The 17,397-nt window shown below is 44.6% G+C and overlaps 1 protein-coding gene across 1 annotated transcript in view; it reads right to left on the reverse strand.

Annotated features, from left to right (window-relative positions):
* DEAF1 (DEAF1 transcription factor) overlaps window positions 1-17,113 on the reverse strand; it is a 43,426-nt gene extending 26,313 nt beyond the window's left edge. The window contains 9 exon segments of the mRNA XM_037899572.2: window positions 2,026-2,154; window positions 5,804-5,932; window positions 8,010-8,136; window positions 8,850-8,915; window positions 9,699-9,838; window positions 11,318-11,464; window positions 13,522-13,651; window positions 14,078-14,175; window positions 16,697-17,113. Coding sequence (XP_037755500.1) covers window positions 2,026-2,154; window positions 5,804-5,932; window positions 8,010-8,136; window positions 8,850-8,915; window positions 9,699-9,838; window positions 11,318-11,464; window positions 13,522-13,651; window positions 14,078-14,175; window positions 16,697-16,961 — 1,231 coding nt within the window. The 5' untranslated portion in view covers window positions 16,962-17,113.
* Window positions 17,114-17,397: the final 284 nt, after the last annotated feature.

Below are 17,397 nucleotides of genomic sequence, written 5' to 3' on the forward strand. Positions count from 1 at the left end.
AAGCTTCTCTCTCTCACCAATAGAAGTTGGTCCAATAAAAGATATTACCTCCCCCATATTGTCTGTCTCTGACATTAAAGGTTAGATTTTCAGAAGAAGCAGAGCAGGGGCATGCACCTGTTATGCCTGCAACACTCAAGTTTAGAGGTATGCTTTTTTTGACGGAAAAATCTACTGTGCTTTCTTTTTAAAGTTTAATTCTAACATTCTGTCCACACAACAACTTTCAAGACCAGTTAAGGAAACTAGCACAGTTTAAAAAGAGAGCTGCACAATAAGCTTTTACAAAACTATTTTTGAACTCTGCTCGGGGAGACAATCTAACACAACGCAGTTGTCATGTGGAAGGAGCTTTGTAGCATTTGCTGCAGAACTCCACTAGTCTCCCCAAAACTCCCACAATACACAGTAAGATACCAACAAAGGCTACATCCCTTTCCAAACCATGTATGTACACACAACTTTGGCCAGACTAATGCAGTTATCAGAAAGATTTCTGGAGATGTGTAAACTTTCTGAGATGACTGTATTAATCCTACAGAAAAAAAATATATACAGCAAAATAGACAACACAAAAGCAAACCACCTTATCCTGAACTTTAAGTCACTAAATGCCTGATTTTCATCTAGCACCTTTATTCTCATCTTCTCAACGTAACATGATTTGCCTTCTGCAGCTTTGTCCTCAGCTGAACAGATCCCTGATCTGCTGTGAAACTTGCTAAACCACAAATATCATTCTGGGATGATACATCTCATAGTCTCAAGGGATGGAGAACTGATTTGGGGGTCATGGAATCATAAGATTATACTGGGGAAAAAAAGAAAAGCCTTCCGGGAAGGTGACCGAAAACCTGCTGATCCACAGAAAGGAATGGGAATTTTAGAGTCAGCTGCATGTGAACTTGTATTTGGAGAGGGGGAAAGGGTACCTCAAATACAGGACTTTATTAGTCAAAATCAGCCAAAGCTCCTGGCTGACAACATTGAAACACAGTTCTGTGAAAAGCTGCTAAAGGAAACCTCTATCAGATTTACGAAGTGGGATTTTAATGTAACCCTGTGTGATACAAACCAAAAAAAAAAAACAAAAAAAAACGGTTCTTAAGGTTTCAAGGCAGAAGTGGAAAACCCTCTACAAAGAACAGATTTCTGCCCTCTCCCATTCTTAACATTAGTCCAGCTAAGGAACATAGGAATAAATTTACTTCTTTGTACAATCATTAGCTAAGGAAGAAGTTGAGGTTATGGGGTAAACCCAGGTACTGCAAACTGTGGCTTATTTTAGAGCAGTGGTTCCCATACTTTAACAACCTGTGAACCCCTTTCACTAAAGTGTCAAGTCTCGCAAACCCCCTCCTAAAAATGAATATTTCCAGGGATTTTCTCCTTTACCTGAGTATAAATTATAAAAGCAGTGATCTTGGAAATATAAAATTTGTTTTTATGAAATGCTTATTACACACTATTTATTATTATTTATCATTACAGTATTTTTATTACATTATGAAAACAGCAACACTCTTCCAAGTTCTCACTTTTGTAGCTTGTATCACTTTGAATAAGCCTGTTATAAGACAAGGCTCCTATGTTTCATCAAGGAGTATCAGATGTGAAACAGCATGAAGGTATTTAAGAAGCCAACTCAAAGAGCTCCTCCTAGACAAGCATTCAGGTCTTGAGCAGTCTAGGCAAACAACCCACGTTAAACAAGTTCTTCATAATAATTTTAAAAACAATACTAGCTGCCTATTTAATTTTAAAAACAGCAAAAAATATCCACCTCCCTTTCCATTTCTTATAAGGAGTTTTGAAGTTTAAATCTCCTCACTGCGATAGATATGCTTGCTTTGATCTGCTTAACTCTTGGAAATCCAGTGGCTCCATGCCGCTGGCCCCGTGCTGTCCGGGGTCCCTAGGGACAGCTCTGTCCTCTATTAGGGATTTTTTTTCCCCCCAAGAACCCCCTGTAACATTTCACAAACCCCAGTTTGGGAACCATTATTTTAGAGAGACAAAACTTACCTATTTTGGGATGGGAAGTTGGCAGTGCAGCTTCTGGAAAAGGTGAAATCTGACAATTGTCCTGATAACTTGGATAGTGAGGTTCTGGATGACTGACACGGCAAGGTTGCTGGACAGTAGTATCTTGTACTATTGGAAGAAGGAACAGTATTATAAGGCCATAAAGCACTTGTTATACATTGCTTTGACATTTTTTGTATTCAGATTGACATGAGTTTCCAAAATCTGTGGTAACTATAAGCATTATGAACGCTTCTGGAAACAGTGGTGTGATTTGCATGGGTGCCAGGTTTGTATAATTTTTGGTGGTGCCCAGAACGGGTCCAAGCAGAGCCATCCTGTCCATAGGACAGACCAGGGCAACCACCCCGAGCCCTGCGCTTTGTGAGGCCCCACGCTTTGGGGGGACGCAGCGTCCAGGGCAGCCTGGGGGGTTAGCAGGGGTCCTGGCACCGGCAGCAGCGAGCATCCGGCCCCAGCCCGCCCAGCCAGTTCCCGGCATCGCTTAGGGGAGAGGGCGGAAGCCAGAAAGAGACTGGGTGAAGGCTTGGGGAAAGGGGTGGAATGGGGGCAGGGAGGGGGCAGAGCAGGTGAGGGAAGAGGCAGGGTGGAGCAGGGGCAGGACGGGGACTTGGGGGAAGGGGTGGAATGGGGGCTGGGCGGGGCAGGGCAGAGCAAGAGTGGGAAGAGGCAAGGTGGAGCGGAGCAGGGCGGCTGGGTCGCTTGCTGCTGCCAGTGCCAGGCCCCCTGCTAGTCCCCCAGGCCGCCCTGGACCCCGTGTCCCCCTGAAGCACGGGGCCCAGGGCAGTTGCCCCGGTCCGTCCTATGGACAGGGTGGCTCTGAAAGTTTAAACCCAAACATTCTGAATTCATTGTACCCCCGTTCCTGAATATTGGTGGAGCACGGGCACCACGGGCCCATATAACTCGCTGCCTACGGTGATTTGACACTGCTGCCAGACAGGCAGTCCATCCACTGTTACTCCATGTGAGTCTCCTCTTTCACTTTTTAAGGTTTCTACAAAGACTATCACCCCTCCCCTCCAAACTTACTTCTATATTGTCAAGATCATCCAAAGATTCCAAAATGCGTGATAAAGGTTTTATGATTCTCAAAGATGGCACAGTACAGATGTTCAGGACTTGTCCAAGGTCACACAGTAATTCTAAAGCAGGGCTGACACTAGAACCCAGGTCTCCTGGCTGCCCGTTCTGTGTTCTAGACACTATACCTTAAATAACTACTGGTAAGCGAGCATGGAGCTGAACGGCAATGTTCTGAAATCTCTCACACCACACCTTAAATTGGTCTGCATTATACTAGAGCAGTGGTTCTCAACCTATTTACCACTGGGGGGCGCATAAGACCGAGAGAGCTGCATATGTGGACCGCATCCAAACAAAATATATACTACCCATATGACCCTGAGGATGTCACATGGGCCACAGCTGTGTGCTGACTGGGTCGCAAGCAGCCCGCGGGCTGAGAACCACTGTACTAGAGTGATTCGGAATACCCTATTCTCCTCGTTCCCTTCTCTTTTCATGTTGTGCACCTCAATGTTGCATAGAAGGCAAAAGCCTGTATTAAACTATAGGAGAGAAAGTTAATAAAGCCCAAATGTATAAGCTAGCTCAAAACTCACATCCCACCTGGTAGATTGCATTATCTTATGTTCCACTCCCTCTGTGCACAGTGTTTCCTCTCCAACTGCACTGCATTACAGTTCATTAGCCTACCTCTCCCTGGAAAAAATATTTGGTGAGGCTTCATATGAAGGCTGTTACATGAAAAGAACTGTTGTACACTGCACTGTACATAACTCAACTCTAGTACCTAATAATCATTTATGAATAAATAACTCTTATACAGCAGCCACATTTTTCATTTTCAATATGCTTTAAATAATACACTTATAGGCTCTCATATAGCACTTTTGTCATCATTAGACCACACAGCTCTCTACAAAAGGAGGTTAATATCAATATCCCCATTTTACAGATGGGGAAACTGAGGCACAGGGCGGTGAAATGACTTGCCCAAGGTCACACAGCAGGCCAGCAGGAGAGACACAGGTCTTGTGCGTCCCATTCCAGTGCCCTCTCCACCATACCACACTGCCCCTCAAACATTATCACACTATGTTCTATCACCATACCACTATATCTTAAAAAAAAACGTCCCATACCAGTTTTGCACCCACCAAAACACGGCCATCCAAAAATGTCTGCACAAAAAGTGGACCACAAGACTTCAGGAGATATTCAGAGTGCAGGTTGAGGTCCCTTCAGAAGTTTTGCCCATAGTATGGTAACTACATTTCAGTGCCACTATTCTACACATTGCAAGGTTAATAAAAATAAAACTTTAGTTCCACTGAACTTGCCTTCAGACTGTATTCCTTTTGTATGTAATTTGCAGGCTGGTAGTGCGCATAGATTAGAGAAGTGGCTCTCAACCAGGGGTACATGTACCTCTTGAAGTACACAGAGGTCTTCCAGGGGGTGCATCAACTCATCTAGATATTTGCCTAGTTTTACAACAGGCTACAGAAAAAGCACTAGCGAAGTCAGTACAAACTAAAATTTCATACAATGACTCTACATGCTATACACTGAAATGTAAGTACAATATTTATATTTCAATTGATTTATTTTAGAATTCCATGGTAAAATGAGAGAGTCAGCAGTTTTTCAGTAATAGTGTGCTGACACACTTGTATTTTTCTCTGATTTTGTAAGCAAGAAGTTTTAAAGTGAGGTGAAACTTGACGGTATGCAAGACAAATCAGATTCCTGACAGGTACAGTAGTTTGGAAAGGTTGAGAGCCACTGGGTTAGAGGCACAGAGTGTAAAACCAGAACGGACCACCAGATCATCTAGCCTGACAAGTATATCACTGGCCACCTACACCGTGCAGCACCCACATACTAAATCCAACAACTGAAATGAGATTAAAACTATTACAGGATACTAGACTATTATGTGACACAGGCAGAGTATAGGAGGGATCAAGTTGCAGGGGCCTTGGGCACTGGTACAATTGCAGGGAAAGGATTAAGTGAGATATACCCAGATAATACTGCAAGTGATCCATACCCCATGCTGCAGAAGAAGATGAAAAACCCCTTAGGTTTTACAAAAAAACACATAGAAAGAAGACTTTAAAAAAATTACAGGATTCACATAACTTGGACTTTATTTAATCCAAACTCTAAAGCAAGAGACACTATGCTATTGTTGGGTATGTTTTTAACATTGGTATTTGTTCCTTCTGTCAGAACTGTTTGAATTGCCAGATGAGCTATTAATTCATTACACTGTTTTACCTTCCACTGTGCGGAAGTAATACTTAAATTATTATTGAAAGAGTAGAAGGAAAATATTTCTATTTTTTCAGTTTACTTTGGAGATTTGACAGCATTTTTCATCCAGTCAGTTTCATTGCACAGACAGTTTTCCCTTTTGGGGGGTTGTTTTTTCAGAGTAAAAGGGGAAGAGGAAAACAAAAGTGGAAGATGGGTTTGTAAAAAAAACACAAAAATTACCAAGGAGGACGCAGTGGCAGGTGCAGTAACAAAGTATTTTTAAACTCATTTTATGAAATTGACAAGATTTCAAACTGATGGTGTCATTTTGAGGAAAAGAGAATGAATAATCCACACACTTTGGTTAAGCCCTTGAAGAAAAGTCTCACAGTTGCTTTCAATGGCAATGGGAGTTCAGAACCCCACACACGTCACTACTGCAAACTGCATGTGTGTTTTGAGGACTTACCAGTGGCTCCAGTGAATACATCACCCTGGGATGGACTTTCTGAGATGATAGCTGTGGCCTCCACGGTTGATGCACGGTCGAAGGTCAGAGCACCAGAAGTAGTGATCTGTCCTGACGGAGTCACGGTGACTGGAAATAGCAGAAGCACTTTCATAATTAGTGCTCAACTCTGAAGCCTTGGTTGTTTAGCTGTTGATCTCCCTGTTCTGAATCATCCTAAGTCACAGAATTCACAGATCAGTAATTGACCTGTGTTATCAATATTTGGATAACACCTCCATCGCACAGAATGGTAAATGGAAACAAAAATCTCATTTTGGCTTCTGAATTCATTGTGCACACATCAGCTTCCCAGAGTTATGGCTCATTTTAGTCTCTGAAGCGTGGGACCCAGATCAGTCCTGCACAGTTTTATTCCTATTGCATTACAACAATTTCAAATCACTACACAAGTGATGCCACAACACAGTAGCCAACGGAAAATAAAGCAACAGGGCTAGGAAATCCAACAAGGCAGATTTCTAATTCATGGAAACTTTAGTGAGAGCAGCTATTACTGGTCTGAGAAACTAGAGTCACCTCAATATACTTCCACTATGGTTTGGTTCTTTGGACTATTACCACCTTATTTCCCTTAAAAGGTGACCCACACCACTCTGAGACAATGAACAATGTGCAACGCTAAAGCCACAAAATCCTTCCATACCAAAATTCCAAAGACAGTGGACTAGGGTATTTAGAAAGATCTTAAAACAACCCTATCTTTTTTAACTCCCCTAATCAAGCCCAAGGAAAGGAATCACACCTGCCATCTTGGGCTCACTCCTGCGCCTATTATATGTTCAGATAGATCTTTTCACAAAAAACACAAATACCAAGCTTGAGAAATGGCTGCAGATACTCAATCTTGCAAGGACCTGTTACAAGATGGTGGCTACTCCTAGCAACAGTCAAATAGGTTCATCTTTATTTCAGAAGCTGATTTGAGCATGTTAGAGAGCCAGAGAACCTGTGTTCAGTTGTGTTTTTAAAACAAAACTGATCAACAAAAACCAATTTTGGAACCCCTTGAGCACAAGGCTTTGATCATGAGACTGAAGTCTGCAGGATTCTGCAAGAAACCGAGTCGACTCAAATTCTGGACCTCTTCCCTTAAAATCGAACTGCTTTACATTTCAAACAAATGTTAACTTAATTGCCATATACTTCTATTTTCTACATTTTCTTTCTCAGTATTGTTGACAGTTAAATATTTTTCTTGGCTAACAAAAATTTTCTTTCAGGCAATACAGGTATTTCCCTTCCTGCCCAATTCATTCAGTATAGTTGCAATCCAAATCCTGAGACTTCACTACCAGGAAGAGACTGGAAAGTCGCAAACATTGAACTATGACATCATTAAAGGTAACAGGAAATGGAAGCAGACTGTTTATAAAAGTGAACCTTTGTTTTCACATAAGTATCTTGGTAATCAAAAACAGTGAGAAACAAAATACAGAAATATTACATGGTATCTAGATAGGAGTCAAGCTTAATATATTCTGAGAAACCTGTTTGAAGGTGAAGATAGCCCATACAGCAGCTCTCACTAAAAACTTTCAAATCAGAGACTATTCCAGCAGCTTAGATTCTTTTAGTATGTCTCAAGAAACAGCGTGAGGCTGAATATACAGAACCTGCCTGCTCTCGGAAAGTGAAAGTCAAATCAACAGGTGTTAGGCACCTAGTTCTGGAAAAATCTACCTCTAAACCTCTACGGAACAAGGCCAGGGTTCCAAAGCTTTTGATGGCCCACTGGACCAAAAGACAAGGATGGGGATGGAAATCTAGGTTTCCCGAGCAGCAAGAAAAAAAAATACAACCCAAGTTTTAGCAAACAAAAGGTTTTCAAGATTCTTAAAAAAATATTTTCCTAGAAACAGAGCTGAACATTTTTCTACTGAGTTTACAACTCAACTATTGCAACACTGTGCTCATGCACGAGAACCAAGAAATGAAACGGACTAGTCAGACCCGTCTAGTTTCACTGTCCTATCAAAAGGACATACCAAAGCTAAACTAACAATCAAATTTATTAAAGCCTTTCCATTTGGATTCTCTAGGATGTAATTAATATGGAAATCAAGCAAAAAAGACAAAATATGATCTATCATGACAATGTTCCTCTAATAAAGAGCCGGCAGGTTTATTCCAGAAGGGAACTTACAAGTGGTAGCAGCTGTAGCAGGAAGCAGGGTGATGTTTTTGGGAGAATCCTTTTTCACTGGAGTTGTAGGCAATTCGTTTTCTTTTTTTCGCCTTTTATAAGGGACAAACAATCGTACTGGGCCACTCTGAGAGAAAGAGAAATGAGCAATTATTATGAGCTTTCTTATTAAGACTTTTTGTCCTTTTTCAGCTTGATCATGTTTGCTCTAACTCTTCAGACATAGCTGGGAGCATACTCTTTTATATGTAGCAGCTCTTCCTGAGGAAGACAGAGCGAACAAACCATTGGGTTCTCCTGCTGCTGCATTTTGTCAAAATGCCAATTAAGACTACAGCAGAGATATTTGCTTTTTCTCTCCAGGCCAAAGAGAACAGTTAAGATGCACAATCTTTAAGGTATTACTGATCTCAACCCTTTCAGTACAGCTGGTGGTGTCACTCCATGGTCAGCACTAAAGATGGTCAACATTGAAGGCTAAGGTATCACCAGTCTCAGCAAAGAGCATATCCCCAAACCAACAAAATCTCTACCTTCCTACCCTCATTATGTTACTCACTCACACAAAATGTCTGCTCCAGCTAAAAGAGCCCAGACTTGGCATCTTACCATCATTATCTAAGGAGCAGTTCTGAACATCAAACAAAGGGAGTTCATTACCCCTTTTCTTACTCCAGTCATGAACAAAGCACACTGCATCCACAACACTCCCAACCCCTTCCTGTCTCAGGTTGCTCATGACAAACTCTGATGGCCATGTGACAGCCTAACTGATTATCATTAGACCATAAAGCCAACACTGAAAGTTTTCAAATTAGTGGCTGTAAACTTGCAACTCACCAAGGTCATGTCATCACAGCAGGCAGCACAAGTGCATGAGGCAGCATGAGGATTTAAAATCCCATCCTGAAATTGGGAAGTTACCAGGACAGCATTAAAAGAGTCACAAACCACCCAAAGCATGAACATACTCTAGCAAATGATTCAGGCCTCTCCTGAGAATCTGTCCACTCCCTGAAGACCCTGGGTAGCAGTAAAAAGGACAACTCTTCAGAAACAACGGGAATGGTGGGGAATATACCAAGGGAAGAAGAACTCCAAAAGCAAAGACAAAGAGCAGGTGAATGTGTTTAGAATAGTATAAAGGATCTCTGCCCAATTGTCTGTTTAATAGTAATGCCCCATAAAGAATGGGCCTCCCTTCTAACACTATGGGATGTAAAATATCTGGAGTAACCTAATAAGAAGCAAGGGAACCACTTGTTCCCAGCCAAACAACAGTAAAAGAGGTCCGATTATAGAATTAGAAGGATGTAATGCAGGTGGGGAGCCTTTAAGGCTATCAGTTCCCCATTTCTGCCACATGGAGTTCAGTGCTGGAACTTATCCCATGGTAGCTTCTAACTGGAATAAAGCTATTACCCTTTTTGAGCTTAACAAACATTTGGACTGACTTAACTTGAGAACCTGGCCAGGGTTCTACCCCTTGGTTCTCAGCAAAACCAAATCACTGTTAATGAAGTGCCCTGTTGTAACATGATTTCTCTTTAATACTCCAGTGACTAGGTCAGTGTGTTCTCTCTCCCCCTCATCCCTCTAACAGAACACAAGCATTTAGCCAGGACGTTGGAGAGTCAGACACTGCCCTCCCTTCCCCCGGAGCAGAGACAAGCACAGGCTTAATCTTACATGAATAAGGCACTGCAGTGGCCTCCCAGCATAGCGGATGCTTCTTTTCCAATCTTTGCTACTGGCTCTTCCTGCCATGGCTTCAAACTCAGTGGGGCTGTACCAGTTCTCCCCTTGCTTAATACATCGACCCCGGCCTCCTAAAACAAAGCAAGAGAAGGCATCTAGTGGCTAAGAATAACTTTTTCACTTTTCTGAAGATGTAAGCACTGAAACCATCAGGTGATGAAGCAGTTAATCCATAGCATGCAAATATCTGGCACACTAGTCTAGTAGTTCCCACCCTATTAAAATAATTGTACTCATTTAAGACCTTGGCTGTATTAACCAGTGCTTACCACCTCCTGTTCATTTGTGTATGCTTAGACCAGGGGCCTCAAACTCAAATGACTACGAGGGCCACATGAGGACGAGTACATTGGCCCGAGGGCCGCACCACTGACCCCCCCGCCACGCTTCCCTGGCCCCGCCCCCACTCCACCCCTTCTGTGGGGCCCTGCCCCTGCCCCCATTCCAACCCCTTCCCTGAAATCCCCACTCCAACTCCGCCCCCTCCCTGCCCCAGGGGCTGCAGGAGGGGTGTGGGGTGCAGGAGGGGCCTCAGGGCAGGGGGTTCGGCTGCAAGAGGAGTTCAGGGGGGCGGGTCTGGCCCGACACGCACCGGGGGCAGGACAGGCTCCCTGCCCGCCCGCCCGCCCTGCCCCCATGCCACTCCGGGAAGCGGCCGCGACCTGTGGGAGGTGGGGGCACAGGGGTCTGTGTGTTGCCCTGGCCGCTCCTCCAGGTACCTCCCCCAAAGCTCCCATTGGCCAGGAACAGGGAACCGCAGCCAATGGGAGCTTCGGGGGAGGTATGTGGAGGCGCAGCCAGGGCAACACACAGACTCCTGTCCCCCACCTCCCCCAGGTCCTGGCCGCTTCCCGGAGCAGCGCGGGGCCAGGGCGGGCAGGCAGGGAGCCTGCCCTGCCCCCGGTGCGTGCCGGGCCAGAGCCGCTCTAGGTAAATGCTGGGGGCCGGGGGTGCCGTGGGGAGCTGGCAGGCCACAGAAAATAACCCCACAGGCTGTGTGTTTGAGACCCCTGTCTTAGACTGCTCCACATCCTAGTGTCATTAGCACCTAGATCTGTGCTGGAGGAACGCATTCCTCTGTGGCACGTACAAAGCTTTCCCAGGCAAATGGCATCGACTTCTCCAGAAGTAATGCTCTACTTTACTTTTATTTTTAAGTTTCTAGCCTTTATGGTTGTGAAAAAAAGCTTCCATATGTGAACAAAAGGGCAACCATGGATGCCTGAATCTGCAGGCAGATAGCTCCAGTGCCTCTGTGCTGCTTGTGGCTGTGGAAAGATTCAGCAGACGCAACAAAGAATAGGAGAGCTTCTGACACAACCAAAAAATCCGGGTGGGAGTCAGGCTTCCTAATCTTCAAAGGAACAGAGCGGGGTAGCAAGAGGCCAAAGCACTCAAGGAGAGCAATATCCAAAAGGAGAAGACTGGCTTGGAAATTCTCCCTTCCCTTCATAACCGGTTTTTAAGAGCAACACAATTAAAACAAGCACAGAACAAAGATGTACGAGTCGCCATCCCTCTCTTGTGGAAGGCAGGAAGGGCCTTTTTACCTGAACCAAGCCTGTTTTTATACAGGATTCCGCTGATATTCCGGCATCGCACAGGGAGTTCGCTGTCATACACTGATGGGTCCCAGTTATACTTCGTGCCATTTTTTTCTTGACCAGGTGTTAAAGGAGTGGGAGGAGACTGAGAACCTTTGGATTAAGAAAAGAAAGACGAAACATACTAAATGCCCACGAACATAGCTTTGGATTTTTAATATCTGTGATATCCAGACTGTAATGCAATTAATTCAGACAGCTCTGACTGTCCATAATGAGCAGAGAAACATACTAAATGACATATAAGTTAATTTAGAGTCTGTTAACAGCATTTTTCAGACCAACGAGATTATTTAGAGTGCTTCTAGGAGCCCTGGTTAGGTATAATGTTATAAAAGAAAATAAAGGAGACTAAATCGTAGAATCACAGAAGTGTAGCACTGGAAGGAGCCTCACCAGGTTATCTAGTCCAGTCTCCTGCACTCAAGACAGGACTACTTAATAACTAAACCATTCCTGGCAGGTGTTTGTCTAATCTGTTCTTAAAAACCTCCAATGCCAGAGATTCTACAACCTCCCTAGGCAATTTGTTCCAGTGCTTAAGTACCCTGACAGCTAGAAAGTTTTTCCTAATGTCCAACTTAAACTTCCCTTGCTGCAATTTAAGCCCATTGCTTCTTGTTCTTCTTCTTCAGAGGTTAAGGAGAACAATTTTTCTCTCTCCTCCTTGTAACAACCTTTTATGTGTTTGAAAACTGTTATGTCCCGCATTGGTCTTCTTTTCCAGATTAAACAAACCCAATTTTTTCAATCTTCCCTCATAGATCATGTTTTCTAGACCTTTAATTATTTTGTTGCTCTCCTCTGGACTTTCTCCAGTTTGTTCCTTTCTGAAATGTGGCACCCAGAACTGGACACAATACTCCAGCTGAGGCCTAATCAGCACAGAGTAGAGTGGAAGAATTTCTTCATGTGTCTTGCTTACAACATTCCTGCTGATACATCCTAGAATGACGTTTGCTGTTTTTGAACAGCGTTACACTGTTGACTCATATTTAGCTTGTGATCCACTGTGACCCCCAGATCCCTTTCACCAGTACTATTCCCTAGGCAATCATTTCCCATTTTGTATGTGTGCATTAGGAAATGTATCTTAACCGTGAGTTCAAATGGACAGTGAAATAGTCTCCTGGGAAAATGATGAAACTCCCATTACTTCATACAACACACAGTCAACCTGAGGAACTCCTTTCCAGAGGATGTTGTGAAGGCCAAGACACTAACAGGGTTCAAAAAAGAACTAGATAAATTCATGGAGAATAGGTCCATCAACGGCTATTAGCCAGGATGGGCAGGGATGGAGTCCCTGGCCTCTGTTTGCCAGAAGCTGAGAATGGGCAACAGCGGATGGATCACTTGATGATTACCTGTTCTGTTCCATTCCCTCTGAAACACCTGGCATTGGCCACTGTTGGAAGACAGGATAATGGGCTAGATGGACCATTGGTCTGATCCAGTATGATTGTTCTTATCTGAGTCATTTAAAACTGCAATGGCTATGGGAGGATGGATGTATTAGGTATTTTCCATATCTTGTTTCTAGCAAATGTGACTTTCAATGTTAAAGAGCTGTTGCGCCACCTTGTGCACAGAAAGGAGACTGAAATGCAGCTGCCAGTGCACATACCTGAATTAAGAAATAATCTTTAGAAACAAAGAAACGGTGCTATCTTGACATTCAAATGTCAACAAAAGGTCTTGGTAGAATCATGACCATTTGCAAAGTTTAAAATATAAATGAGTCCAGAACTAGGAGACGGAACTTATCAATGTTGCCATCCTTTTCCAATATCAATAGTTACAATGAAAAATTCATCTTCCTGGGTGGAATGCAGAGACAAGTGAACATGAGAATAATAAAGAAAAAAGGCAAGATTTTCCTGAGCGTGCTTGAGAAAGCAAACTCAAGGATTGAGTGAAAGAAATAGATTTCTTATAGAAAAAATGGGGAGAAAATAGCCTTCCTCTACTCCCAAGAAGTACTCTGCTCTTGGATCTACCAACAGAATTTCAAGAGGTGACAGTCAATGCTTATAACATGGTTTCAAAGAGTTACACATGACAGTTTCTAGTTCCAAATATAGGAATAGGAGATATAGGGCTAGCCCGGCTGAGTGACACTTAGAAAACAGAGCAGGATTGTGTTATACCTGGTGTGAGAGGTGCAGAGGGCCCCTTTAGCCCTGTGGTTTCTACAATGCTGCCATCTGTGTGAACCACTATCAGAGTGGCTTTTTCTGTATTCAAGCTGTCCCCAATTTGAAGGGCTGTTCTGCCAGACTACAAAAGAAATAAAGAGTTTTAATTAATATAATTAAAACCTTGGTTATTTTTATGCCTCTCAGATTCTTATCTCTGGACCCCCTACAACTCTAAACTGTATGGGAATAGCTAGATGTGTGTGTGTGCTTTCCAGTCAACCAAATTCTGGCCTCAGAACAGTGAATCCAAGGCCACACGCTTCAGGTCACCAGTGCTACATGGGGGGACATATTCAGAGTGAGCTAGCTGTGTAACTCTTAACTTTATTGCTGGTTATGTTGCTAAATTCCTGCATGTTGAAATGAAGAATCCTCCTTTGATCTTAACACAGACTAAACATCAGAGTTGTACGCATCCGCAGATATTACATATCCTGAGATTATCAACATAGGGCCCACAACTTTCTAAAGGAAAAAAAATAAAATAAAAAAAACCTTAACTTACCAGCACGTGTCCAGATATAGATGCAGCATTTGCCACAGATGTGGTAAAGACATTGTCTGCAGAGGCACCCACATTGGCTACTGTTACTGTTGTCACTTCTACAACATAAAACAGAAGTGAACTTAATATACTGCTGTATCCACAGAACCTCATTAAAGCTAAAAGGGGGGAAAAATACAATTGTATTCCTTTTTTTCCTATATTATTTCCAATTTTTTTTCCAGGTCCTCCCACCCACCCCCTTGAGAAGAAGATCATCCACAGAGGACGTTCCCAACTTCACTTCTGGTGTTACATCTGGAAATCTTTTCAAAGAATCTATACTAGAAATAAATGTCATTCTGATTATTGCTATCTATCGTCAAAACTGGCTTGGGCTTATCATTTGAACGCTCTTGAGGCTGAGACAGTATTTAACAGCATATGATTAACTAGGAGGAAAAACGAAGCTGCTTCAGTGTGCATGAGAACTGTAAAAGGGGATTGACTTACAATCCTAAAGATAAAAGGAAGAGAAAACCTCAGAATTGCTGCCTGCCTCGGTCTATATATTAATTGTTACCACTTCAATAATATCATGACAGAGCCAGCTAGCATACCAGCTAGAATGTATCCAATTTTTAAAATTATATTTTGCATAATGTTTGACAGCATATTTAGTTACGGAAAGTTTGCCAGATTGTCTCTCTCCTGCTGCTATCTATAAAAATTTGCTTTTAAAGAAAATTTGGTATAAGCTAATAGACGCTCGTGGTTTATATCAACTTCTGTTTATGCATAAATTACAAGGTATATGAAACTCAGCTTCTTGAGTAGGCATAAGGGTTCCCTCCTGTAACTAAGGGAATCCAAGATGGGTGTTGTATGCCAAATATGTGGGGCTTCACAAATTAAGATCCTACAAGTCCTCTGAGTCTGACACACTTGTAAAGTAGAGACACAAGGTGGGTGAGGTAATGTCTTTTATTGGACCAACTTCTGTTGGTGAGAAAGACAAGCTTTCAAGCCACACAGAGCTCTTCTTCAGGTCCTGTCTCTCTAATATCCTGGGACCAACATTGCTACAACTATACTACATACAAAATTTGTAAAGTAACAGCTGTTCAGAGCACATACAGAATACTTAGGTTGAATCCTGCTGCCACATTTTATGGCATACACAAAAAAAAAGGATTTCTGTGTTCTGGGAATGGAAAGGCATGAAAAAAACCCACCCAGACAGACGTGCAACAAGATGGACAGCTAGTTATCGGTAACCTTGGATGTATTCGATTTTTATCGGTAAACACAGATTTTACTTTTCACACACAAACTGATAAAAATATTTTCATCATAACAACTGTAATTTACAAATAGGAAAAGTAAGAAATATGCTGCTTGACAACTTATTACAGTTTAATTATATTTATTTTGTACAGTTTGACATGTGATGTTCACAATTTTTGTGTTAATAGTTGTAAAGCTTTACTTTTTGAATCTCAATGTCTATTGTCATTAAACAGTTACTGTCTGATCCCTCCCTTAATTTCCCACAACTATGAAAATTTGAATAGATAAAAATAAAAAATAAAACATTGATATTAACCATTGAAATTATTAAAAAAAATTAGGCTTGATAGAATTCAATTTTGATTATGGGCTATAGTCTCTGCTCCAGGCTGCATGACAGATCTTGTCTCCAATATTTTGCATTTATCTGGGGGGAGACAAAACTCCCCATGAGAGATCTTTGCACACACCGTGAGCAGAAGGTCAAAGTCAAGATCTGATGTGCAGAAAGAAGCCTCTTGCTCAAGATGGAAAACAGCGTACGGTATACTTGTGAAGGCAGTACGTTGCCGTCGCATCTGAAAAAGTGGTTTTTCACCCAGGAAAGCTTATGCCCAAATAAATCTGTTAGTTTTTAAGGTGCCACTGGACTCCTCAGTGTTTTGTGAAGACAGGCAGTGTGGGCTGAAGTACTAAGCAAAAGGTAGGGTTGCCAATTCTCCAGGATTATCCTGGAGTCTGTGTCATGTGATGAAACCTCCAAGTATAAATCCAACCAAAATTGGCAACCTTAGCAAAAGGTCGGGAGAGTCAGACACTATTTACTTCTAGTTCTGAATTTACTAGGTATTGGCTGCGTGGCCTGGGATAAGTTACTTCACCGCCCTGCCTCCCCAGCTGTAAAACCAAGATAACCGTGTTTCTGAGCTGGGGGCGGCGAGCCCAGGACTTGCGGCACTGACGAGAGGCACGGGGGGGGGCTGACCGCACGGGCACCGCGCACCCTGGGACAGACGGGACGGGAGAGAGCGGCGGACAGCAGCAAGCCAAACCCAGCAGCCCAGCTGAACCGAGGCGACCCCTTCCCTCGGGCGGAGCCGTGTTCGCCCCGAGCTCGCTCTCTGCGGAGGAACCCAGGCCCCAGGGCTGGGACCTGCCGGGAGCTGGCCCGGGGACGCGGGTGCAGGGCTGCCGACCTCGAGTAGCGGCCCATCTCCGCTCGGCTCTCGCCGGGTGCCCAACGCCGACCCCGGAGCTCGGCTCTCCCGCGCGCATTCGCCCGTTACAAGGGCCGGCCCGGCGGCAGCGCGCGCCCGGGCGGAGCTCTGTGCGCATGCGCCGCGCTCTGACCTGCGAAGGCGGCGGCGGCGGCATCGTCCGCGCTCGGCAGGGACTCGGCTCCCATCGCGATGTGTTCGGCATCCGCCGCCATCACGGTCACCGCCGTCACCTGCGCGGCTGCCTCCTCCTCCTCGGGCTCCGCCTCCAAGCCCGCCGCCTCCGCCCGCTGGTGCTCGGATCCTTCCGCGGCCACTGCTGCGGCCACCGCCGCCGCAGCTACCGCCGCCGCCTCGGCCAAGCCCAGCTGCTTCGCCGCCGAGTCCGAGTCCTCCATCCGAGCCCGCCCGAGGCGGCGGTAGCCGGGGGCCGAGAGGAGCCGAGCCCGGCCCGAGCGGGCTCGAGCCCTCTCCGATCTCACACGAGCCCGATTCTCAGATTCCCCGGGCGGGGCGCCGCGCGGCGCTACCCCAGAATGCTCCGAGTTTCCCCGAGCGATCCCGAGTCCCTCCGAAAGTAGCCGAGCGCTGCCGAGAGCGAGTAGCCGAACTGTCCCGAGTCCGCTCCGAGCCTGCCCGAATGGTCCCGAGTCCCTCCGAGCTCGCCCGAATGGCCCCGAGTCCCTCCGAGCTCGCCCGAGTGCCGCTCCAGGCGAATTCGTCGAGGATCCGAGCTCGACTGAATCCCCTTGCCCCTCCCGCGTGACCCGAATGCGGACCGATCCGGGGAGCCGAACCCCTCCGAGTCCTCGCCAGGCTCCCCGGAGCGTCGCC

Source organism: Chelonia mydas, chromosome 6, assembly GCF_015237465.2.
Source record: "Chelonia mydas isolate rCheMyd1 chromosome 6, rCheMyd1.pri.v2, whole genome shotgun sequence".
Taxonomy (NCBI): Eukaryota; Metazoa; Chordata; order Testudines; family Cheloniidae; genus Chelonia; species Chelonia mydas.